Here is a 26,116-nt window from a genome sequence, read left to right on the forward strand (position 1 = left end):
GATGCAATATCGCTAAATCATATTCACATACATACGCTAGAAAGCGCTGTGACGATACATATGGGTACGGCGTATCATTTATTCAGCGCGCCCAAGTGTTACAATCCAGTAGGTCGCAATGATTTCACGCTCAGAGGACTCTTTAACATGTTAAGTGACCCAGAGATCGCCTACAGAGAGCGGCTTCTATGTTTAACGGATGACAGGGGATCGAGGCAGGTAAATACTAATTTTAAAAAAATATTTTTTTTATTACTGGAAAGATAAAATCTTCGAATTTAAAATAAATCTCACGAAAGAAAGAGGCAGAGGACCGGCGGCGGTGGTTCTGTCGGAATTCCCTCCGCAGGCAGCCCTCACTGCTCAGCCCTTTGCCCCCCGCAGGCACAGGGGCGATGACGTCACGGCGCCGTGCGTGCTCCCAGAGCTGGTGCAGACTGCCGGCCGGGGGCAGAGAGTCCTAGAGGGCAATGGAGCTAGGAGCTCACCGGGGCGGCGATTGGTGAGGCGGCCTCTGGAACCCCCCGCAGTATGGGCTTCGGTGTCGCCGCCTGTGTGCTTGTATTGGGAGTTGTTCTCTCCAGCAGCCGCCTGCAGACCCGGGCAGGTAAGGAGTTTGTGTGCAGCCCCTACTCACTCCCAGCAAGGGGCAAGTGCTGTCTCTCCCGGACGGGCAGCTCCGCCCTCGCCTTACCCGGTATAACCTGTGCCCTCTGATCACCCGGCTGGGGGAATGTGATTTACCGGAGTGCGGGAAGCTCCGGGTTACGGGAGGGGGTGGGGGTAACCAATACATCGGGGTTATGTATGAAGACTGGTGCAGTCACCATGACAACCAACACGACGCTCGTGGTTGCTCCGATTTGCACCAGAATGTGTCTATTTAATATATTTTGGGCACTACTGCTGTCCTGCCAGCTGTGTCCCTGTGCTTACATGAGAACGATAACTCCCATCACTCCCAGGACCTGCTCATTCCCCCTGAGCTAATGCCGCATTCACCTGCATGCAGTTATGTTCAGTATTAGGCGCAGTATGGCTAAATCTGCCACGCAAGTTTATTTCATGACTTCAAAAGAATTTTAATACATAATTCTGAGAAATTCCAATAAATAAATAAACTTTGGAATTGTTACCCCTTCTGTAACCCGTAACCCGTATGAGAGGTTATAGTTATACGGAAATTCGGTTATATAAAGGAATAATAATTTCTTGTAAATAATGAAATGTCGCGTTTATTTTAACCCCTTCAGGACCGGGATTTTGATACTAACGTGTCGCTAAAGGACCGGAGCCGTTTTTGTGTTTTTGCCATGTCTTTCTTCAACTGTAATTTCTCTCTTATTAATTGGTGCACCCACACAAATCATATATTGTTTTTTTTAGGACAAGTAGGGCTTTCATTTGAAACCATATTAAGCTGGGTAGTACATTGTTTTGTTTGAAATAAACTGGAAAAAGTGGTGAAAAAATGAAAAAAACGCATTTTTTTTACAGTTTTGTATACATACAAATTGTACACACATTGAACCAATGGGAAAAAATTATCCCAAATATATTCATTGAGTTGTCCTGATTTGGAAACCACCCAACATGGCCAGGATTTTCATCTATTTTGACCAGTATAGGGCAAATATTGCTAGGCATGCATCGTGTTTTTGAAATGTAATTTTTTGCAAATTTGGCATGGTAGTCTAATAACTGCAATAGTTGTCACAGATACTGATTATCCCCCCAAAATTATATGTTTATGAAAAGTAGATAAGTCAAGGTGTACAACTAGGGTCATTTTGACACTTTTCAAACAGGGATTTTATCGCCAGTTGCTGCCAAATTTTGAGGTATTTTTATATTTTTGGGGGTTTTTTTGCATATGTTGCAATGTTGCTTTAGATTTTATATTATATTTTGTATAGAATTTGTGCAACTGCAGAAAAAAACACCAAATTGTGTTCACCAACATCCCCCGGTTCCAACAAGGCCTCACATGCATGGTTCATGCATTTTTTGAGGAAGCTATGAGGGCAAAACTGGAACATGCGCATTTTCGTTTTCACATTTGGAATTTTCAGAAATTGGTTTACTGGGCCCATATCCCATTTGGGACATTTTGGAAGCCCCCCGCTGTAAATTACCCCATAAAAGTATATATTTATGAACAGTAGACAAGTCAAGGTGTTCAACTAGGGTAGTTTTGACAGTTTTCAGCTAGCCATTTCTTCACTCGTTTCTGCCAAACTTCACAGGGAAATTATTTTATTGCGTTTTTAACGCATACATTTCAATGTTGCACTGAATTTCTTGCACACCATAAGTGCAACAGTGGAAGAAAACACCACATTTTGTTCACCAAGATCCCCTGATTCCAACAAGACCTCACATGCATGGTTCATGCATTTTTTGAGGAAGCTATGAGGGCAAAACTGGAACATGTGCATTTACATTTTTTTAAATATTTTTTTTTATCAGATTGCTTGTAAGTGACAGGTTTAGGCCGCTGACATCAATCAGGGAGACCGATCAATAATCAGCGACTTAAAATGTCACCGACAAGTGATCAGGTAATAATTATGATTATTTCATTTATTAATAATTTGTGTTTTTTCATAATTACCCTAGATGACCCCTCTCTCTTTGTAGAGCAGGGTCATCCGTGGGCTGCCATAATGATCCGATCACTCCTATTGGCCAGGAGCGATCTGATCAGCCCAGCATTTGACCTGGAAGCACCCTGGACTTTCAGGTCAGTGCTGGTATTTTTTTTATTATTATTTTTATTATTTTTTTATTATTTTTTTTATTTATTATTTTATTAGTATTTTTTTTAAAAAAATTTTTTTTTTTTTAACTCTTTCAATGCTGATGCTCCATTGAAGCACAGCATTGATTGATATTTAGTCCCCACAAGCTTGTGGGGACTAATATTAACCCCTGCAATGCTGCGATGGGGGTCATAAACAATCGCAGCATTGAAGGGGTTAATTGAGGAAGAGGGGGGGGTAGGGGTTAACTATGGGGGGTGGGGGTGGGGGGGCTGGTCTCCACACTAATGTGGAGACCAAAGAGCCCTGTCTCCCTGTCCCTGAAGCTGCCTCTGGCAGCTGGGACACAATCTCCAGTGGACTGGAGATTGTGGGAGAGGAGTCTCTCTGATCAGCCCTACAGGGCTGATCAGAGGACTTCTGGGGGTTCGTTTTTGCTGCTGGAGGTCTGCCTGGGCTTCCAGGCAGACCACCAGTAGCAGAACCCCCTAAAAAACGGGAATTAACCCCTTCAATGCCGCGATCGCGGCATTGAATGCAGCGATCGCGGCATTGAAGGGGTTAACGCTGCACTGATGCTCTCATGGAGCGATCAGGCAGCAGGGGGGTGTTGGATCAGGCCCCCACACTTGTGTGGGGACCCATTCAACACCCCCACCCCTTCCCTGAAGCTGCCTGTGGCAGCTGAAACAGCGATTGCAGATTTTTCTGCAATCGCTGTTTCTGCCTAGAGAATCACTCCGTGGGAGTGATCGTAGGCTTGGGGGAGGGCTTAGACAGGCTGTGTTGTCTGCCCAGGACTCCTGGGCAGACGGCAGCAGCAGCGCCCCCGCGATCACCGCGATTGTGGTGATGTGGGGGCGTTTTTTGGAGGAGACGTACCTGGTACGTCCCGGTCTACCGGTGACTGTTAACCAGGAAGTACCAGGTACGTCCCGGTACGGAAGGGGTTAAAGGAGAAGTGCCTGTTTTTTACCACGTAACTTTGAGTGATTTTAGGTAATTTTGTTTCTTTAAATTTCGCTGCCTGCTGTTATTGCGCTTTGCACTTTACAGCCATCCGCAAAACATAAAAAAAGACGGCTGTGCGAATTTAGGAAACAGATGTCGCTAAAACCCAACAGCTGATGCCCCTTTACTATCCATAAATATACGGTGAGGGTTTGGTTCTTCCTCCCCATCTACACAAAAACTACTTAACCCTTTCTGCACTGGGTATGACTGGTAGGTAGTCTGTATGAGGTCGCCTGCAGGTATAAGAATGATTGAAGGTGCGTGTTAAGGGTATGGGATTAACCCCTTCATGACAAAGCCCATACTTGTACGGGCTGCCGATGCAGTGTCATTAATGGGTGTGGGGAGAATCTGACGGGATTGATGAGCGAGCAGGTATAGTATAGTGGCGGGGAGGGGAGGTATGGATTGCGTAATATTATCTACACAGTGAGTGGGCAAAGTCTGCTTCTTTGAGGAATTTCAACATCGTTTATATTTTACCAGCAAAATGTATAACAAACTGGATTGTGTCGTTAGTTGAAGCTTTTTGCTCAGTTAGTGGGTAATGAGCCCCCGCAATGCCTTTGTTGCAGTTTCACAAAGTTTAGTGCAGCGCATTCTTCATAATTATTGATGTATTGTTGATATATGGAAATGCTCGTTTGTTGGGCTACTAGTACTTCATAAACATGCCAGTAGCAATTGTCTTGGGAAGGAAAACCACCACTAGTAATTGTTTCCCTAAATGGTGCCATTCCACATAGAGATAGGTGCCCCGACGAGTACAAGCCAGAGATGAGCCCCTGTTGCCTGGATCTCGGAGCTGGAGCACGAGCTGGGCTGGTTTACCTTTAGGAAATATAATTCCTCCAAAGCTTCGTTGACTCGCTCTTCTTACATCTCCATCGACAAGATCTGCCACTTTATTAATTCCTCTGAAAAGCATAATTAAAAAAAACAACACAAAAACAAAGCTTTTCTCTGTCCATGGCAAAGGGATCTATTCACTATAGTTGGAGAGTTTGTAAGAAAGTTGTGGTTTCTACTGCAAAAAGAGCTCGGTTGGCCCCATATACTGTGTATTTCAGTCAATGAGATTTCTTCGGTCCTGACGCACATCTGAAATCCCGCTGATCCCTGGAGAGAGTCTTGAGACTGATGTTAGGTGGTGAGGACCTGAAGACGTTTCAGATTTCTAATAGTTTATAGGTAAACTAGCCATGTATACGGTTCCTCGAGTAAATTATTATTTAAGAGAGTGAGATTGCCAACAAAACTCCATTTACCTCTTTCTAACGATTTAAAGCAAAATAGATCCAGCTATTAGGACACTTGTGCCATGTATACCATATAAGGTGAATTTATACCAAGTTGCCTAAATAAAACTTTTTATTTTTATTTTAACTTTATCTTAATATCATTCCCCTCAATGTATCCATCCATATATTTCCTTTGTGTATAAAATCCTCTTCCCTGCCCCCTCTCTATTTACCCCACTCTGCCCTCCTTTTCCCAATATTTTCTCTCCCTGTTTGTTTTTCTGGTATTCGCTGGGAATGCGCTGAATTCATGCTTTTTGTGTATTTATTGGTGTGCTAAAGGCTGGGCATAGAAGCGCTGCCTTGGTATTCACCATTCATTGCTGGCTTTTTGATTGTTAGAGAGATCCTGAATATTCTGCTAGTCACAGTAATCCTTGCCCTCTCTCGTGGTAGAAGGGGTTGTTTTGGAGCGAGTTTGAGCATGCGGTGCCTGGAATTCCGGAATACTTGTGGATATGATCTGTTTGCTTTACTGCTCTTTGATTTTGCAGGAGTTCAGGAAGTCTCATTAACTACATTTTATTCTCTAGTATTAAAAAGCCTTGCAAGAATTTTACAGAAACTGATCGTAAACAATAGAATGAACGTCAGGAAAATACAATATGTCATTCATCCAGGATAAAGGTGCTGTTCCACCTAGGCTCCTGAATTTAACAGTTTTATAACTAATGGTTACATTGGAAACATCGCACAATCTCTTCCTAGAAAGTATTCTTTTTTCCTCATTCATCGTTTTTGCCAGAAATTCTTAATTGCCCTGTGGCACAAAGCAGGCATTGATTAAAACTTTGTGTTTGATGTTACTACTGAAATTAATAAAACAGTAGAGATGTTAGATTCGATTAGATTTGTTTTTTTTGTCTGGGGAGCAGCACCTATATCACGCCACTTCTTCTAACAATAAAGCAGACGTTCAAGAGCCCATATATAGGAATTAGGATCCTTATCACTAGAGCACAAAGAATTGCCCTATTATTTTATCATAGCTACAGTGCCTTTGCCCCAACAGTCACCGCAATAGGGTGTATTTCCCAGCTGACCCAGCCAGTTTCCCCAGTTATCATTCATGAGTGCATCTTCTGGTGTCCAGAGCCCACATGTTCACTACGCAGAACCCTGTGACATAATTCATTCACTCACATAATGTGGGCAGCATGAGATACTTCATTCTTTCACCCGTATTTTGTAGGCAGATTTGTGACATTATTGAGCGTGATACTCATCTTTGTGATGTTGTGTGTATGTGTCAACATGTATAGGATGTTACAATCTTATACATATTTAGAAACCGTTCACATTTAAAAAAACAAAAATGTCACAACATACTCCACATTGGTAAATAAGAGAGGCAAATTCCCATCAAAAGTCCACAAAATTAAAAGATGTAGGGGAAATATATGAATCTTTTATGCCAGCTATAGTCGACCACTACATAGCTGCTTTAATTAAAGTGTGTCTCCAAACCACATACAGTCTACAATAAAATTGCTTGTATTGGCTGGTGCATTATTTGTCCGATAGAAGCAAATTCCAGAAGTCCATCTTCTGGGTTACTTGTCCAACACCTGATGGATGCGTAGCTCCAGTAATCCTCAGGAGCGTTCGCAAGCATGGTGTTAGTGTGCATTTGCGAGTTGCCCACGCACAGGTTCTGTAAAAGCTTTGTTTAGGCCGATGGCATTAGGAGTATTTTTTTTTACGACACAGAATAAACTGTACGGTATATCCCAACTGTTCTTCAGACGTACCTACCCCAGTCTCTTCTCATTATAAACAAGATGCCATAACCAGTAAGCCAATGGAGAAATCTTCTCATTCTCCACGATTTGTCCCAGTGCTGATGCTCTAATCTCATTTATGAAGAATTCCACTAACATTCTTTGATGCTGAAATATCCCACAAAGCGGCAAATAATATGCCGGCTGGCTGAAGCACAGCTTTGATGTCTGTATTGTAATTTGAAAGTACTTCAGACGCATAAAACCAAAGGAATGCGTTCGGGTGTCTACCTGCCAAATGGCCACATTTTTAAGAAATGTGCTGAAATTACAGCCTAACCTCGCCTTGTGTTTACTTAAATGTTACCTTAAGTAACACTTTTGGAATTGTATACATCGCAGGTTGACAAATTTGATTTAAAATTGTAGGAACCAGTTTTTTTGTGTGTTACCAACGCGCATACTACCAGACTTACAGTAACATACGCGCAGACACATATTAGCACACATACAATCATATTTACACACGCAGTAACTTACTCGTATACACGCACAACATATTTACAGAAAATAACATACTTACACGCACCTCTTCCACTGCCTGCTTCCTCGTCGTTCTTGCACACTGCTTGCCTCTGAACACCGGGAAATGACATCATCTTGTTGCGCTCTGACACAGTCAGTGTGCTGGGGCAGAGGGAGTGCGGCCAGCGAGCCCCCCGATCATTCACTGAGCATCCAATGTGTCGACACAACAAATAATATTATGAAGTGTTACATTTTCAATTTTTTTTTGCCTCCGTAGCCATGTTTTACATGTAAGAGCTTTGCGTCATGGTTCTGGAATGAAAAGCGTTTAGCTTTTGATGCATTCATTTCGGTCAACGAATATTGTTTCCTGGACGTTCGGCTCGGGTGAAATTTTGAGGCCTTTTCGCTTCCCAAAGGAGTAGATCCCTGACACCTTCTGGGCTCATTTCATTATAGAATAAAAATGTTCAAAGAGGTGAAGTAGTAGTAGTAGGGAATTGGGCCTGGGCAGGCAGACACTGGCAGATGATAGGCACATGCAAACCTGTTTAGCAGGACTGAATTTCATCAATATTATATATAATACATATTATATTGTCACCAATATTTATCAATAAAGACTAATAGATTATATCATAGAAAGATGATAAACATTAACTCGTCCACAAATTACAGGTTTGGCTGGTAGTATAAGTGGCCAACTATCCCAATCAACTAAACTCTACTCAGGAACAGGAGAAAATGTCTGCTGCAGTCGCTGTAATACAGGAATCACTACTCCAATCCACCCGCAGCAGGACGTTTTCTGCAGTAAAATAAGCTATTAATTAATGTGCAGTATTGTATATGAGTAATGAGCATCAATCTCAGCCTCTGCTAACCTTACTGTCACTGTGTCACACTCCAACTCCCATCACTCTGTAACTGCAGCTACTGATGAGTTAAAATGGCGTCAGCACACTTATATATCTAATTCTTGTAAATACTGATTGGCCAGAGTGAAAAAAAAGAAAAACTCCCACAGCCGTTTCCATCAATGAGACCATCACCTGTTGTTTTGGCTTCTGCTTCTCAGTCATTGATATGAACCTTCCTACACACGCCGTCCCTCCCACTTTTCCTCATCAACAAGCGCCAAAACAGCTAGTAACGGCACCACAATGACTTGTTATGGCAGCGGCTACACGTGGAGACGAATGGATGATGAATTTTCAGAACTTCTGTAGTTCGCACAAGTCTATTCATGTAGACATGTACATATTCTTTGGTACATAGCATTCAACAGTGTGTAACATACCTATGGCGCACCAAGTTATGTTGATGTATTTGTTTACAGTTCTTTATATATTTATATATAATTTTTTCTTTTTTTCAGCCTCGTTTTATGGCGAAAGCTATATTGAACAAAAAATAGAGGAATCCTTCACCGCGTTTTCACTTCAGCTTCGTTTTAGAACAAGCAAGCCAAATGGATTACTGTTCCTTGCCGCGGGTAAAAATGACTACAGCTTGGTTCAGCTACATTCGGGACGTATTCAGGTAAATTATTAATTAAATTGCGTTTCCCAAGAAAACTTGCATTTCACACTTTTTTTTTTATATATATAACACAAATTTTGCGTTCCCAACTCAACCACGCATAACAAAGGGACAGTCCGTGATGAAGGGAACACAAAGATTGTCATATGTCTGCTATATATATCATGTCGTTATAAAATGAATCGGATGGTGTGCTAATTACAAGCATCCCAAGCTACAGCAAACCTCTAAATTTATCATAACCCATTTTTTCTTGCTCTCCCCCTTTTTTATCCCCGTTTACAGCATTTTTCTGTATGTGCTTCTTTTCTAGCACTAATTTTATTGTTTCATTTTCTTTACGATTTAATGTAATCTCCTTTTTTTCTTTTTAAATGGCTGTATACAGTCTTTGCCATTAAATTGTTAACTTCTGTAGTATTATTTATTTAATTTTTTCATTTTTTTTAAAGGTAAAAATGAATTTTGGGGGAGAAGAACACTTTATTGTCCTTGACCAGGGACCTCGTCTGGATGACTTGGATTGGCACTTCATAGTGTTAAATCAGGAAAATACAGACATGACTCTTAGTGTTGATGAACGCTTTAGAACTAATGTTCCGATTACTGGATCATACCAACTTGATGTGCAGCATGGTGTTTATGTCGGTGGACTCGGTCAGCTTAACGTGCCATATACAAAAAAAGTCCATGGTTACTTCAGAGGATGCATGGATGATGTTATATTCAATGGACACCAGTTACTTTCTTCCCTGAGACCATACCCTGGCCTCAAAAGCGTTCATGAAGTATCTCTAGGATGCAGCGATGAGTTTTTTGTAAGTGAAGAAGACCCCATTAACTTATTCAGCTCTAAATCCTACATAGCCCTCCCTACTTGGAATGTTGCTGAAGGAGGAATCTGGGAATGTCTTTTACAAGCCTCCGCGGGAAGAGGTTTGCTCCTATACCAATCTGGAACAAATGGATATTTTGTCTCCGTGGAAGTACAAGACTGGCAAGTAAAAGCTCATACTGGAAAAGGAAAAGATATAATCCAATTGTCTTCTGTCAGTCGTATTATAGAAAACAAGTGGCATTCTATTAGGCTGAAAATCACCGATAGGCACATGCATCTGACTGTTGATGACAAATCTGCAAAGGTTTTGCTTGCGTCTCCCATAAAGGCTCTACAGCTCAATGGACCGCTGTATATCGGGGGCGTAGATGATGCATCACGTCCTCATGTTATAAGCTTAGGTCTATCTGCGGTCTCTGGGAAGCATGCAAAAGGGGGTTCGTTTAAAGGCTGTGTGAAAACCATTAAACTTAACTCAGTGAAATATGGATTAAAACATGTACTGGCTACCAAGGATGTCTCTCCTGGTTGCAAAACTGAAATACCACCAAGTTCTCTTCCGGTCTTGGAAACTAAAACAACACATTTTACAACTACTGCCCCAACTGCTGCTTTAAGTACTAGTTCTTCAGTAGTCCAACAAAATATCAAGGATAGCTTCATAATTCTGAGTAAATTAATTGTCCCAGAAGGAGGCAGAGCTGCCCTTCAATCTAAACATATCAAACTCAATTTGGATTTTAAAAAGCTGGGACTCCGACAGTCACAGGTCTCATTTCATGTAGTGGAGCATCCCCAGCATGGCCAGTTGAAGATAGAAGTCCCGTCTCAACAAGAGAAAGATATGTTCACGATGCTAGATTTGTGGCACGGGAGAATAACTTACCTCCATGATGGGTCTGAGGAGACCGCAGACCATTTTAGTTTTTCGATTACCACCACTAGTAAGAATGAAATGCCGTCATATCTACAAGGCTCAGAGGTACATGTTTTTAGTATAGCCATCACTCCAACAAATGATGCACCTGAGCTTAGTCTCCCAGAAGGCAATCTCTTTGTCTTACTGGAAAACTCTAAGAAGCCCCTCACCGGTAATCTTATAAAGGTTTCGGATGTAGATACGGGACCACAGAATCTAAATTTGGTGCTGCTTGGAAATCTTAATGTCAATGCTGGATATTTGGAAAACATTAAAAAACCTGGAGAGCCAATAACAACATTTTCCTATTCAGATTTACTTGAAGGAAATGTCTTTTATGCCCACCATGGGCTCACAAACTCTAGGCTCGCGCTTAGAGTTGTTGATGGTGACAAAGTGAGCAACACGGTGGTACTCAGAATTTTGGCTGTACCTCTCGAATATAAAGTAGTAAATAATACTGGAGTTGAGGTAATTCAGGGAGAAAGCTCACTAATACTGATAAGCAACTTGGCGGTAGAAACTAACGCTGGGAGCCAAGACATCGATATTAGGTACGATATAACTGAAATGCCAAAGTATGGTCAGATACAGAGAAGGAGCTCGGGAAGTGAATGGAAGCCCACCACCGCATTCACACAGCGCTCTATGGATCGTGAGCGGGTGCGATACCTTAGCTCTTACAAAGAAGTCCAAGAAGCTGATGTAAAAGAATACTTTAAATTTAAAGTTACCATAGCTAATAAGTCAAGTGAAGAATTTCTGTTTCCTATTCGTGTGAGGTGGCTTAAGTATAAGTTGCTCAAAAATGTTCCATTAACTGTTGAAAGTACAAAGAAGACAACTCTTGGTCCAGAGAACTTATTTGTTGCAACAGAGGGAATCAAAATACTAGAAGAAGAAATGTATTTCAAATTACTTTCAATGCCCAAAAAAGGAAAAATACTTCTGGAAAATAAGGTTCTAAAGAAAAATGCCAGGTTCACCCAAGCAGATATTGAACAAGGTAAGGTGGAATATCAACTGATTGACCAACCTCATGAAGATTCAGATGATTCCTTTAGTTTTGCGTTGTTTACCAAGCACGCAGAGTCAAAACACCACAATTTTATAATCTACCTTAAAGCTGACCTAAACACTCTTATTTTGACAAACAAAGGTTTGCTGTTGGCGGAAGGGGATGCAAAGCTTTTAACGAAAGATGAGCTTTTTGTGCAAACAATGAATAATAAAACCTTCAAATACAAGGTTTTAAAAAGCCCTCAACATGGCAGGCTCAAACTAATTAATTTCTCCAACTCCCAACTGAGCAACGATAACATCACAGCCTTTTCTAGCCAAGATATCTTAAGCGAACGCCTTATGTATGTCCATGATGACTCTGAAACAACCTTTGACACCTTCACAGTTGTTGCTTCGTCTATAGAGCCTGGGCAGGTAAATCTTGATGAGGATACGGTACCCGTCCAGACGGAATTTGTCTTTAACATGTCTATCGAATTAAAGAATGATGAGAAACCCGTACGCGTGGTTGATAAACTCTTTCACGTGGCTCGAAATAGTCAGAGACTATTAACTTTGGAAGATTTGTGTTATCATGACCCAGATACAGATTTTAATGATCAGGAGCTACTGTATACAAGACGAGGGATTCCTAACGGAGACCTGGTATCTGCAAATGATACATCTAAAAAGCTTTACCAGTTTACTCAGGGAGACATGGAGAAGAAGCAAGTTCTTTTTGTGCACCGCGGTAGCGATTATGGACGCTTTGTTCTGTTTGTAACTGATGGAAAACATTACACGTCATCACTCCTGGAAGTTAGCGCATCGGAACCCTTTGTTAAAATTGTAAACAATACTGGTGTCTTGGTACAGAAAGGGAAGGAGAAGACCTTGACGACGGCCAATATTAGTATCGTGACAAATCTGTACCTTACAGGTGATGAGCAGATTGTGTACGATATAACTTTACCCCCAACACATGGAAAAATCATTGGGAAAAACATGGACACTCCATTCTTTACCCACCAGGATCTAAAATTGGGTTATGTGGTCTATAAACACGATGACAGCAATAATCTCATGGACACCTTTAACGTGACTGTAAAAGTCAAGGATATAATGTTGAATGTTGAGATTAAAGTTCGTATATACTTAGAAAGCCATCAGCAGCCACCAACACTGCTGCGTTTAAACAGCCTTGTAGTAGAAGAAGGAAGACCAGTAAAAATTGACAAAGAAAAGTTACAAGTGAGTATATGCAACACGTCTTCTAAATTTCCTGCCACTGGTGTAAATAATGAATTATTACAATGTCAGAAGTTCCTAAACAGCAATATTTATATTGTCTTGTAAAAGTTAATGGTCTCTCAAACCCCCCCCCCCCCGACAGAGCGTCCCAGCAGAATTGGTTAATACTGTAAGGGAATTTAAACATTTACGGATCAAGCATACGACTTGAATATAAGATAACAGCAAGGTTGTTTTAGGTTTGAGTCTATAAATCAGGATAAATGGGCTAGATGGGCTGAATGGTCAAATTCTATTTTACTAGCTAGGCTGGATTGCCAGTATTATCGCAATTATGTCATGCAATTGAACATGTTTTGTTTTTGTTTTTATAGGTTATTCATGAAGATAACTCGCCTGATGAAATACTCTTCACTGTACTTACCCGCCCTTCCTACGGATACATACGCAAATTTGAATCCTATGAAGGTCATTTGAGTATGGAACCCGTTTCTCTAGTGACGTTTACACAGAAGGATGTTAACAATGGGAATATTCAGTATGTACAGAGCGAGTCTGGTCAGCTTCAGGATAGCTTTGAAATGGAAGCAACCAATGGTGTGCGATCGATCGGTGGGATTACAATGCACGTGGATATCATTCCTATCCTCATTCCTCTGGAAGTACAGAACATTACTGTGAAGGAAGGAGCTTCCAAAGCACTGACACCGGAGGAGCTAAGCATCCCCAATAAGCATTTTGCAGGTCTCCTATCAGAGTTTGTCTTGATCGATCTCCCAAAACATGGCTATGTGGAAAACACAAGATTTCCTGGAACAAAGCTCTCGAGATTTAACACAAAACAGGTATTATGAACGTTCGATTACTTTATTCAATTCACGCAGGGCTGTATTCAGCATTCAGTTCCGAAACTCGTAGCCACCACACTATGTAACATAAAACCGCTGGAGAGAGTAAAGGAGATGCGGACGGCTGACATTTTTAGATTAAGATTTATTACGTTTAGTGAAGGATGAGTAGAAAATATATTTACATTCAGCTATCTGCCCCAGGCACCTTCATGTCTGTAGGCCTCTGTCCTTGGCTCCTGTTCTATCAGGTAATCAGAACTATGGGGATTTTTATCCAAGTTTGGCTCCTAAGGTCAGTGACTATGAAACTGATGAGCATTCTGGAAAGCCACGAGCCTCTACAAATCCTGCACATCAAGCTTAACAGTTTAAAAACACATTTTAAATACTACAAATATTCTTTCTTCCCAGGTTGAACAGGAGTTGATTTACTATGTTCACGATGACAGTGAGACTTTGCTTGATCATTTTTCCATTATTGTGAATAACACAGAACTTTCTAAGCAAAGTCTTCCGCAATCCGTGTACGTATCCGTTGTACCAGTAAATGACGAGATCCCTGTAATAACAGTCAACAGGATTTTTCGGGTAAGTTGTTTAGTTTTTCTTCTTCTTCTTCTTCTTCTTCTTGCTATAAAGTCTGGGAAGCCATTATTTTATGTGTATTAGCTTATCATGATATAGGCTACAGTTTTTCTAACTGGTAATACAATGTTGGTCCAATGGTAAGTAATATGCATACCCACACATTGTGATTCCAACTTCTTGACTCAGCTATACATTATAGAGGACCAACACCAGTGAGCTTCTGCTGCAGGAAGAACGTTGCGGCCCTGTATAATGCATGTGTAAATCAGTGCAAAATCTTCAATGAATCCTCGTCAGACGGAATGACGTGTTATCCAAGACCAGCTCAGTCCTTGTGGCTGGAGAAACCTGAAAGTCTTGGCCCTTTATAATGAATAGTCAAATGAGGGAATTCAAACTGCAACTCCCCTGTAGTGAATAAACCCAACAGTGTTATTTATTCGTAAAATGCTAGTAATCTGGAGATCCACAGGGTGTCACTAGAAACACCCAGCGTGAATTATAGTCTGCGTGTTTTGTCCGTTGCCGTAATGTTTCCACATGTTCTGAATTACAGTTGCGTATACCTACAGTACATAATAGGCATATTATAGGCCTATTCACGTTTGCTTTGTATGTTCTATTATACAATCTATGCTCCTTCCCTGCTAATATTCTTTAGGTTTGGGTCGGCTCTGTCACAGAGGTTACTCCTGAAGATCTCTCTGCTGAAGATAAGGACTCTTCCCCCGCTGGCCTTCTGTACTCCGTTACTCCACCAAGCAACGGCCACCTGGCACTCAAGTCTGATCCTAATAAAAGCATCCTTAATTTCACGCAGGAACACATAAACGAAGGGCTTCTCGTATTTGTGCATAACGGTGAGCAATGTGTGTGGGGTTTTCTTTAACATTATTTCCATGTGTCTTTAGAACGGCAATTGTGTTGTTTTGTTCCTTTAAATAACCAAGCGCTGCGTAAACTGTTGGCACTATATAAATAAAAGATGATAATAATAATAATAATAATAACCCTTAGGAGTACCTAGGTGGCTGACTGTTAAATGGACGAACAAGAATGGGAAATTTCAGTTTTCACAAAATGCTGAAGGGAAAAAAAATAAGATTAAGGATCGTTTAGCACTTGGCAACTTGACCCGATTTTAAACTTGAAGTGTACATTTCCAGGAGAAGAGAAAAACTCTACATGGAACCGATTTGTAATTCTGCCTCAAAAAGTGGAAAATTCCTTCTTGACTCCAAAATTCCAGTCTCACTTGAGCACCAAGCTAAAACTAATCATTTGCTTGTAACCCGTACATTCTTCTTTGCTATCAAATCATAGGCATCATATTTAAAGGCATCAGTTGGTTAATGTTGGTCTGCTAACAAGATGTCAAGATGGACAAAATGTCAAAATAATGATTTTGTTAGGACAGTCAACCATTGCGTTACATTGGCTATAAGAAGATAGCAATATAATAAAGTTACTGTATTTTGGGGCAAGCAGCCCGTTTTTAATAGATTACAGCAAACACAATGGCAGTTATTCACCATAAATGTGTAGGGTAAGCAAAGCCAAATTATCCAATTATCCAATTCAAAGTGTTTTACAGAAAATCTGTAATTTTTTACTTTTACCTGTCCATTTTGTCTATTTTGCCTTGACATTTTTTGTTAGTATGTTTTTGCTGTCTAATAACCATTGTTTAATTTATGTTATTAGATATTCGTAACTCCCGTTACTCTTTTCAGGAGCAATGTCAGGGGGCTTCAACTTCCAAGTGACCGACGGGTTGAATTTTGCACCACGGCAGATTTTTAGCATCACCGCGAGGACACTCGTTATCAGTTTAGAAGTTAACCAAGGACTGGCTGTATTTCCAGGTAATTTCAACCGCATTCACTTAGCAGTTTTATAGAACTAAATTCAAACAGAGAGAGGCAAAATGCTACGTTCTAATTTATAGCTGCTGGGAATGAAGACCTTTAACCCCTTCGCGACCTTTGCCGGTTCAGGACCGTCATGACAAGAAGGTCACTAAATGACCTTTGACGGTCCTGAACCGTCAAAAAGTTAAATAAGCTTAGAAAGTGATCAAGGATCACTTTCTTCGCTTAAACGGCCTTGCTGCAATGCCTCGATGTCGAGGCATTCAGCAAGGCCGAGATCGGCATCGGGGGCCATGTCTGGCCCTTCCCCGGGGCGTCAACAGCCGCCCGTTTTAAAAGCGTTTAGGAGGCGATCAACGATCGCCTCCTAAACTTAAATGGTGTCGCTGGAATGCCTCGATCAGGAGGCATCCAGCGACACCAAACACTTACCTTTAGGTGGGCTGTGACCGCTCCGGAGAGCGGTCACAGCCGCAGCTGCCGGTGATCTTCGCCATCAAGTAAGATGGCGGCGGCCCGGGAACTACAACAATAAAGACGAAAAAGTTCGCTAGAGGGTCTCCAGACCCTCTAGAGAACTGGCTCCACTTGCTGGTTGAAAACAGGTACTGCATTCAACCATGCAAGTCAATGGAGCCCAGCTTTCTAATCACTATGTGATTAGTAAAATATTCAAAAAAAAAATAAAAAATAAAAAAATGGAAAAAAAAAAATGTGCTAACATTTAAAAATAATTATGCAGTGATGTCACTAGATGAAACATCCAGTACCAGCACAATGTGTAAAAAAAAATATAAAAAAAGTATTAAAAAAATAAAAAAAATAAAAAAATAAAGTTTATTATTTTGAGCAAGTGCTAAAATTTCTCAAAAATCTCAGAGTTAAAATAAAAACATTTCAAATACCCAAGGGGTGTCTAATCTATAAAAAAAATGGCTGATGGGGTAAATTGGAGTGGCCTAGCTCACAGATAGGGCATAGGTACAGACTGACCAAAATGGAGAAAAAAAGCGCACTTCCCAAATGTGGCATTTTAAATCTGAAACAACCCGACAAACCCATGCATGTCGGGTATCACTGCACTCAGGAGATGTTCCTGAACACATATTGGGGGGTTGTTTGACAGTGACATATACCAGAACCTGTATATCTATAACTAAAGTACAATTTGTGTGAAAAAAAATTACTATTACAAAGTTTGACAAAGTGTAGTTCTATAATTGGTGCATGGAAAGGGTTAAAATAACAGCATTCGGAATACCCTGGGGTGTCTAGTTTTCCAAAATATATGGTTTGAATGGGTTAAATTGAGTTAAACGGCTTCAAAGATATTCCAAAGAAGAGATGGAGGCAGAATGACCAAATGACCACCTGGATTACGCATGCCCCAAAAGTAGCCTTTTACCAGCCAAACAATCTGACAAACCCATGCATGTGGGGTATCGCTGTACTCAGGAGATGTTGCTGAACACACATTGGGGTGTTGTTTGATAGTGACATATACCAGAACCTGTATATCTATAACTAAAGTACAATTTGTGTGGAAAAAAAAATAAAAAAAATTACTATTACAAAGTTTGACAAAGTGTAGTTGTATAATTGGTGCATGGAAAGGGTTAAAATAACAGCATTTGGAATACCCTGGGGTGTCTAGTTTTCAAAAATATATGGTTTGAGGGGGTTAAATTGAGTTAACCGGCTTCAAAGATGTTCCAAAGAGGAGATGGAGGCAGACTGACCAGATTTGTTAAAAAAGATTTGGAAATCATAAAACGCTGCTTGTACTTATTGCCCTATAACGTACAAAAAACAGCAAAAAAACATAAAAACATTGGGTATCTCTAAACTCAGGACAAGTAGTAGAATCTATTTAGCTAGTTTTTTTACTTGCTTTTTTAGGTGAGTAAAAGATTTTTCAAATAAAAGTCATAAAATGTCTTTTTTTTCAATTTTTCACCATGTTTTTTTTATTTTTTTTATAGTAAATAAGATGATACGATCAAAATAATGGTATCTGAAGAAAGCCCATCTTGTCCTGAAAAAAACAATATATAACTTATGTGGGTACACTAAATGGGTGAGGAGAAAATTACACCTGAACACAAGCACCACAAAAGTGTCAAAACAGCCTCGGTCCCACAGGGTAGAAAACGAAAAATGAGCCCGGTCCTTAAGGGGTTAAATAGGTAAACAGACCCTAGGGTAGCTGAATACATAGGTCCTCTGTAAATGTATAACTGGCATTGTTATTATTTTCCATTGACTGCATTAGAGAATATTGTTTAAACCGACCCGTGTAAAGCTGTTATCACAAATATGGCAAGACTGCAGTTTAAAACATTAGGCAGCATTTCTCAGGTACAGAATAACGGGAAATAACGATCTCCCCTGACCGGCCTAGGAGCTGTGAAATCGATGGCGGCTCAATCGGTTGCAGACCTCCGCTACAGCTCCCACTTGTCCACCTTGCGACGCTCTGCAGCTGATCGCCCTGAGCTGGCTCATCCTATACAGTGAATGGGGGGCCGCAACGTGCAAGCCTGTCTATTCCTGCCTCTTGCTACACCTCCAAAAACTGGTGTCCCAATTTAGACACCTAAAATGTTGGGGGGGGGGTTACACTGTTGGTGTCATTATTGGAGATATTCTGGAATGTGACAGTTCCCATTAAAACAGATTGACAAAAGGAACATCGCAAACATGAGGATAAACACTTCATCCTGCATCTAACAGAATTACTCCTATTTTTTCCCAAGGGCTGATGGTGAAGTTCTCGGCTGTGTACGTCCGACTTTATTTATCTTACATGTTTTCATTTTGTCGATCATATTTTCTTTCTTGACTTGGTTCCAGCTGACCTTGTGGTTTCCCGCATGGTTCTTACATACTGAAAACATTACTATAAACATTATCATTTCAGGAACACAGAAGGCCATTACTTCTGATGTATTAAAAGTCGTAAGTAATGATGAGGGGATGATGAGGAACAGGACCATAACATTTAATATTGCAAGTCCGCCAAAACATGGAAAGATCTTAAAGTTAATTTCTGGAAATGCAAAGGAGGAAGTATCCGGCTTTACCCAAGAAATGGTTAGTATGTCGGGGGTTAGATGATGTTTCTCTGCTTGTGCAGGGCATAGTTAAATTAACAGCATATCCGCCACTTTTCCCAAATACTACGATATATATCTTTCTATTCTCAGGTTCGGTGTGTCAATTATGTCTGCTATCGTTGGGTTTGGTCCCAGATTTGTTGGCAAGTTCACATTTTCTCTTGTTAAGCAAGGCTATATTCTGCAAGAAAGTACATTAGTCAATTGACGAAAGCATTGTACCTTGCTGCAGAATCTGTTGGCCATCATAAATACTCCTCATAAATCTGTAAGACTGTTGGCTTACTTTGGTAGACCTGAACTACAGCCATGTAGGTCCATTTGAGTTCCCATATTTTTTATTTTTTTATTCTGCAAAGGCCTTCAATACAAATAGTTACACCGTATGTACTGCGGGGGGAGCCCTTTACCTGTTATTTGCAGCGATGTTAAATTACATTGGAGCAGCTGGGTTTGATTAAAACACAGAATATACACAGAATTATATCTGTCAAATAGAGTGTTTATAAGAAGTATTTAATGTAAAGGAATGCATTGTGGGTGCTGTGCTGTCAGCAGCAACGAAAAGAGGAGTCATTATTTCTTACGACTAGGTAAGTGCGATAAACCGTTGGGAAAAGTAAGCAGGGTCCTGGGTTGTATAGCGAGAGGCGTTAGTAGCAGGGAGAGTGAATAGTTTGCAGGACATAAATTATCAGGAAAGACTAAAGGATCTTAATATGTATAACTGGAAGGAAAGAAGAGAGAGAGAAGACGTGATAGAAACATTTAAAAACTTTGTTAAATTTTTTAAAGTACAGGATAGAAGCTTATTTGAGTTTACACGTGCATGAGGTAGGCTTAATGCTATCCTGAATCTAAGACCAGACCAAGGAATGATTAAGGTCAAAACCGCCGGACTAGATGGGCCAAATGTCTGACTTCAACTTCTGTGTTTCGAAGAGCTTTATACTATATGTGTATTGAATGTAAATAGGCCCACTTTTTCTGCCCCAGTTGAAAAGGTTATTAAGACGTGTCCTTCTCTTCGTTCAGGTAGATGAAGGAATAATAATTTACAGTCACACAGATAGCGAGTCTCTCATTTGGAGCACGCAGGATTCATTTACATTTACTGCCTCCTCTCCACCGGCCGCCCTGACTCCGCATGTGTTCCAAGTCACAATATCCTATGATACTACCGATCCAAACAGACAGACGCATTTTGTAGCCAACACAGGTAAGGCAAATACAATGATTGCTATGTTTACATTTGTGCCTCTCATTACATTTCCATTAAATGAAACAGTTCCCCCTCCACCAGCTCACTGCTGAAACATTGCACGATCCAGTCCCGTCAAACTGATGATGGCACGTTACATGCCAGGGCTTTGGGAGGATGATAGCAGATCACGGGGAACAGGCTGTAGGAGACCTTTCCCAATTTCTTCACGATTATTCCTCTGCATTCAGTTATTTAGGTTGTTCATTAGTTCTGGCAGCCTTGGTAGGAGGATAATTGATGGGACTTCATGGCAGGTAATAATTTGTTATGCTAATTATTCCACATATCTAAACGTCCCTGCTGTGACTAGTCCCTATTAAACTTAACAGAAATAGCCCCAAAACTATTACTTATTGTAAAACAAGATCATCATCTTAGGTCATTTTTCAGTTTAGCTAACCCAAAAAGTAGCCATCCCTCTTTTACTTTATACGAGGACCCACTTAACCCTTCTTGGAAGTGAAGCTAGATGAGGTTGGTCCTTCACTATACAAGTGATAAAATATTGTTTATTTCTTCTGCATGGTAAGTGGTGTCTGCCATTAAACCATCATTAAAAAATACTGCTGGTGGAGGGGTGTGTTTTTTTGGGGGGTTTGGTCTAAAGTCAACTCTATAAAATGCTTTTATTTCATGTTAGGTGCTCTGGTGGAGGAAGGAGGTAGAGTCCTCATCGATAAGTCAAAGTTAGATGCAACAAACCTTTTAGCAAAGCTTCCAGAGTCCCAGCGTCCTTCCTACGAAGTCTGGTACCAGGTGATTGGAATGCCCAGTCATGGAGTGATTATTGTTGGAGATCGGAACATTACAAAGGAAAAACCCAACTTTTCACAGTACATAATTAATAAATTTGGCATTACGTATGTTCACGATGGTTCAGAATCACTCAATGATAATTTTACTTTTGCCACATGGCTAAATTTGAAAAGCAAGTCCGCAGTAAAACCAGAAGTGGGTGTAGCTGAGGAGGTGTTCAATATCTCCATCATTGCAGTGAATGACCAGGCTCCAGAACTAAAGACAAAGAGACCATCTTTAAAAGTTCTGCAAGGCAAGACCGTGGCTATTGGACCTGACAACCTAAATGTTGAGGATTTGGATAACCCTCCAGAGGATATCAAATACACAGTTATAAGCCCCCCAAATAATGGTTTTCTAGCAAAACACAACATTTTGAATGCTTCCATCGATCACTTTACACAAGCGGATATTAATGGCGGTAGCCTGTGGTTTGTGCAAGATGGAAGCGCATCTTCTGGAGTATTTTATTTTAGTGTGACAGATGGCAAGCACAAGCCATTGTATAAACTTTTTAATCTGGAAGTGACGCCTGTTTCAATCACCTTTGTTAACAAAACAAATCCAATCCTTCCTCAAGGACAAACCTTTGTGACCATAACAAATACCCATTTAGCAGCTGTAACGGATGGAAAGAGCACCAAGATCATTTATGACGTGGTACATGCGCCTACTTTTGGTAGTCTCTTAATCGACAACACACCTGTGGCCACATTTGATCAAGCTGACATAGAGAATGGAAAATTAATCTACCGTATCGAAGACCTTAATGCAACTCAAGACAGTTTTCAGTTTGATGTTTTTACTTCAGAAAGTAACCTCACAGGTCAGTTGCTGAACATCACTGTGGTGCCTCTCCTGCGTGTGGCATCAGGGCTCAAAATACCATCTGGGACACGTTACATTTTAACAACAAGAGACCTGGATGCAACTGAGCTGGGCAATTTGACAGACAGTGATCCAGAATTCCATTTACTTGATGCTCCGGGTTATGGGAGACTTGTGCGTAGAACAAGTCCTCAAAAGCACATTTTTGAAGATATTGAAATGTTCACTCAGAGTGAAGTTGGTTCAGGTTATGTACTCCTGGATGTAAATGCCAATGTAACAGATGTTGAAACTTTGAATGATTCCTTTACCTTTTTACTTAAGGCAGATAATGTCCCCCCTGCAGTAGGAGCTCTCCTGTATTCCGTTGTGCCTTATGATCCAGTTCTTGTCCAAGCTGTGACTGTGGATGATCCTCTCTTTACTACTACTGCTGCGTTGCTGAGCGTTTCAGCTTCCTTCGAGAAAAAGACCCCAAATTACTTTCCAAATAGTACTTACACGGATGCTCCTGTAAAGAGCGTGCAGAGATTGGGTAATCGGAATCGATGGGGAAACTGGAAAGATGAGGATCTTCTTTCGGTGGGAATTCAAACCACCAGTCCTTCTGTAAGGGTGACCACGGTTAAGTCGGTTGCTGTAAGCCCCAAATCAGAGCTAAGTCAAAACAGTAGTGCATTACCCATAGTTATTCCACTTGTGGTTTTTGCTGTCCTAGTGCTTGCAGCCATTTTCTTTGTTTGGTTAGTGATTCTGAAACGGAAGGCAAAAAAGTCAGAGCCGCATGTAAGAAGCCACTCGTACAGCGTTGTACCTCAGATGCCCAGTCCCTACACCGAAAGAAGTGTAACTGTACCAACTGTTACAGTAACCCCTCTACTGAAAGGGCCTGAATCCAGCTCAAGCCCTGTACTGGCAGCCAGACACGAACACGTACAAACCAGGTCTGATCCATCTCTCGGCATCAACGCTCAGCAGAAATCCTTGTTGCAGATGGATCCTGAAATGGTGCAGCTCTGTCGAACAACACACCCCACGCTGAAAACCAATCAGTATTGGGTGTAGAGGGACAACCTAGTTTGTATTCTATAAATGGCTATATTTTTATATTTTACTGAAAGCTCAGCTTTATTTATTTTATAGGAATATGTTTTGTATGGTAAAACAGAGAATTGCTAATTCACACTGCCATTGCCATGTAACTGAACTACCGCTTGTTGGCATCTGAAGGCCATGAGGGTACGTAAGATCACGGAGTTGTATCTAAAACTGCAAAGGAATGTAATGTTAATTCTCATAATTTTATATACTCTATGGAAATGCACATTCTCTGGTTATGTATAGGATATATATATATGTGTGTGTGTGAGACTGGATGGGTAAGAGCACTCGCAGGAATTTCCAGAATATACAAACATTTCCATTTATTGTGTCAAAATATCCAAGAAAGCCACAGATCGATTGATTCTTGTGAATGCTGATCTGTGTTGAGGTGGCCAGTTCCTGGTCTCCTAGTCATATAGTGTTAGTAGTATAACTATATTAATCCAGATTATCCTACATGATAATAATTAACTCCGGTGGATAATATGATCCCCGTTTCTGCCCAGCAGTATTTTGTTGCCTGTTACACGCAATGAGCATAACCTAACGTTCTTTCCCCAGCGTTTGTTTCCTTATGAAAGAGAGAGCTAGAGTTTCACTTCCTTGTGATCACCTGGAGAACTCTCTCTGTCCAGGGAAAATCCATTTTCCATTTCTAATTCCTATGGAATTATTATGAGCTAATTATCTCAAGAAGGAGCTCCTTCATTTACCACTCGCCACTTTCCTCTTCCTACTGACTTATGCATATTTAAGGAAATATTGGGTAGTTTTTTGCATATAACTGTTTTGCATATATTTTATTTTTATTTTTATTTTATACAAACCTGGCCGTTCTTCTAAAATGTATGTTCTGTGAAATCAAAGGCCTGTGAGATTTCTGATTCAATCCTTGTTTGTGGATATTGATAATACTATAATATGGTAAGGTTGTTGAGTTTACTCCTTAACACACATTACATCATCTCGAAGTTGGCAAGGGTCGTGGGAATTAGCACAACCGACACATGCTTTAAGTGCAACGCCCCCGCTGCTGACTTGGTATTTAACTTTTTAATCCTTCTGGTTGGTCCTGAGAACGTGTTGGAAACCGATACTACATATGGAACTGGGCATTACCTCCCCTAACTTTATAGTGGGCTCGTATCATCTCCCGAAATACTACACTACCAGAGGCAAAATGAGATTACTGGACATCATTTTAGTTGAATTGAAATGCCTTTTATTAAACTGGCTAAATCATGTCACTTCTACCCATGTGGAAAGCCAAAATTCACTGTTTTTTTTTTATGACAGTATGATTCCTGTGATTATGGCTAATAGCATCAGGAGAGGAAGAAAGCAAAATGTTGATACTGGGTATTCTATCTAAGTGCCTTTTAGTGTATTTATTCACGTTTTATTATTATTGTTGTCTACAATGTAAAACAAATAAAATGTGTTAAAAAATTGAGTATAAATATTGTAGCATGAAAATACGATATAAATGAGTATACAATTTAATATGCATTCAAATGAGACTAAACACAAATAATTGTGAAGAGTTTTATAAAGATTAGAAATTTATTGCTATCCAGTATATGCAATCTGTATTCCAAAGCTTATAGTTACACGAAGAGCGTGGGATGCGTTTTCTGTTTGTGGAACATAATGAACACGTAATGATCGCATCAGACATTTTTGAGGGTTTTATTTTTTACCTATACAGCAGGGCCGCTTCTTGAGTATATCCTATATTTGGCAGCCCTCACATTCATGCTCACACCCAATCATTTACACATCCATGCTCACGCAAACATATATATACACTCTCACTACTCCATCCCTTATACTCTCCTTCCCTCACTCACTGAGCGGCGTGAGAAAAATAACATTAATCCTATTAAATGCTCACCGGAAATAAAATATTATTTAGCATCATTTTTAAAAGAATATAGTTATTTGTTACATATTTGAATCTTTCTTCATCGATTTTCTTGTTGGTTGGCTACTAGGTTAAGCTCCAGGGGCCCTTAAAAGAAGAGTTTTATTTAGGAGCCATGCAGCAATCATCCTACGGTGTACGTCATATCTGTGAACAGAGAAAGATGGAGGGGTAGGATGCTGCAGGAGGGAGGAGAGCTCCTTGGGACACTCACAGTAACTCAGCCACCTTGGTAGCCTCTTGGCTCTCACTTGTACAGCCCTGGTGAAGAATGCCCCGGCATCTGAGGCCAACTTTACATTGCAATCCATTTTGGTGCCAGCAGGGTAGAAGTGTGCCAGGGACCTGCCCAGTTGGTCCGGCCCTGTGTGCCAATGTGGCACTCCCTTGATGAGTGGCACTAGAACTGCATTTATTCGCAGCACTAGACACAAAATGATCTTTGAACCGTAACATGGCAAGAAAAATCATGAAACTTTAACTGTTATTGCTTTAATGTAACAACTTGCTCTGTATAAGAAAACTATTATGAGGTATGTTTTACAGCAACGCGTTACGTTTTGTCACTTTAATGGACCTTTCAAATGAGTGAAATAGATTTATAGCTCGCATTAAAAGATTTCTCATGCAGTGATTTACCCGCTGATAACAGGAGGTCGGTTACAGAACAGACTTTTGGTGATTATAAGCCTGCGGCATCGTTCTTTCAGCTCACTGTTCAAGTTTAGCTTCCATTGACGTTGGTGCGAAACGAGTTCATGTAGTTGTGAGTTGAGCAGCATGTGCAGAAAGGGAAGGGAGAAAATGGGGTAAAAGCCTCATTTTCCAGATCTAAAAAAAAATACATGCATTTATTTGCAGGCAGAAAAATGCACTGGGGTCCATGCAAAATGC

General features: G+C 40.5%; 1 protein-coding gene across 1 annotated transcript; it reads left to right on the forward strand.

Moving 5' to 3' along the window:
- Positions 1–493: 493 nt before the first annotated feature.
- LOC128463765 (chondroitin sulfate proteoglycan 4-like) lies at positions 494–23,632 on the forward strand. The gene is made up of 10 exons (XM_053448043.1): positions 494–607; positions 8,705–8,868; positions 9,321–12,878; positions 13,253–13,723; positions 14,141–14,317; positions 14,979–15,177; positions 16,051–16,182; positions 19,109–19,281; positions 20,340–20,523; positions 21,209–23,632. Exons 1-10 carry the CDS (start codon positions 532–534, stop codon positions 23,257–23,259), a joined length of 7,185 nt encoding a protein of 2,394 aa, XP_053304018.1. The 5' UTR covers positions 494–531; the 3' UTR covers positions 23,260–23,632.
- Positions 23,633–26,116: the final 2,484 nt, after the last annotated feature.

This window comes from Spea bombifrons, chromosome 1 (genome assembly GCF_027358695.1).
Source record: "Spea bombifrons isolate aSpeBom1 chromosome 1, aSpeBom1.2.pri, whole genome shotgun sequence".
NCBI lineage: Eukaryota > Metazoa > Chordata > Amphibia > Anura > Pelobatidae > Spea > Spea bombifrons.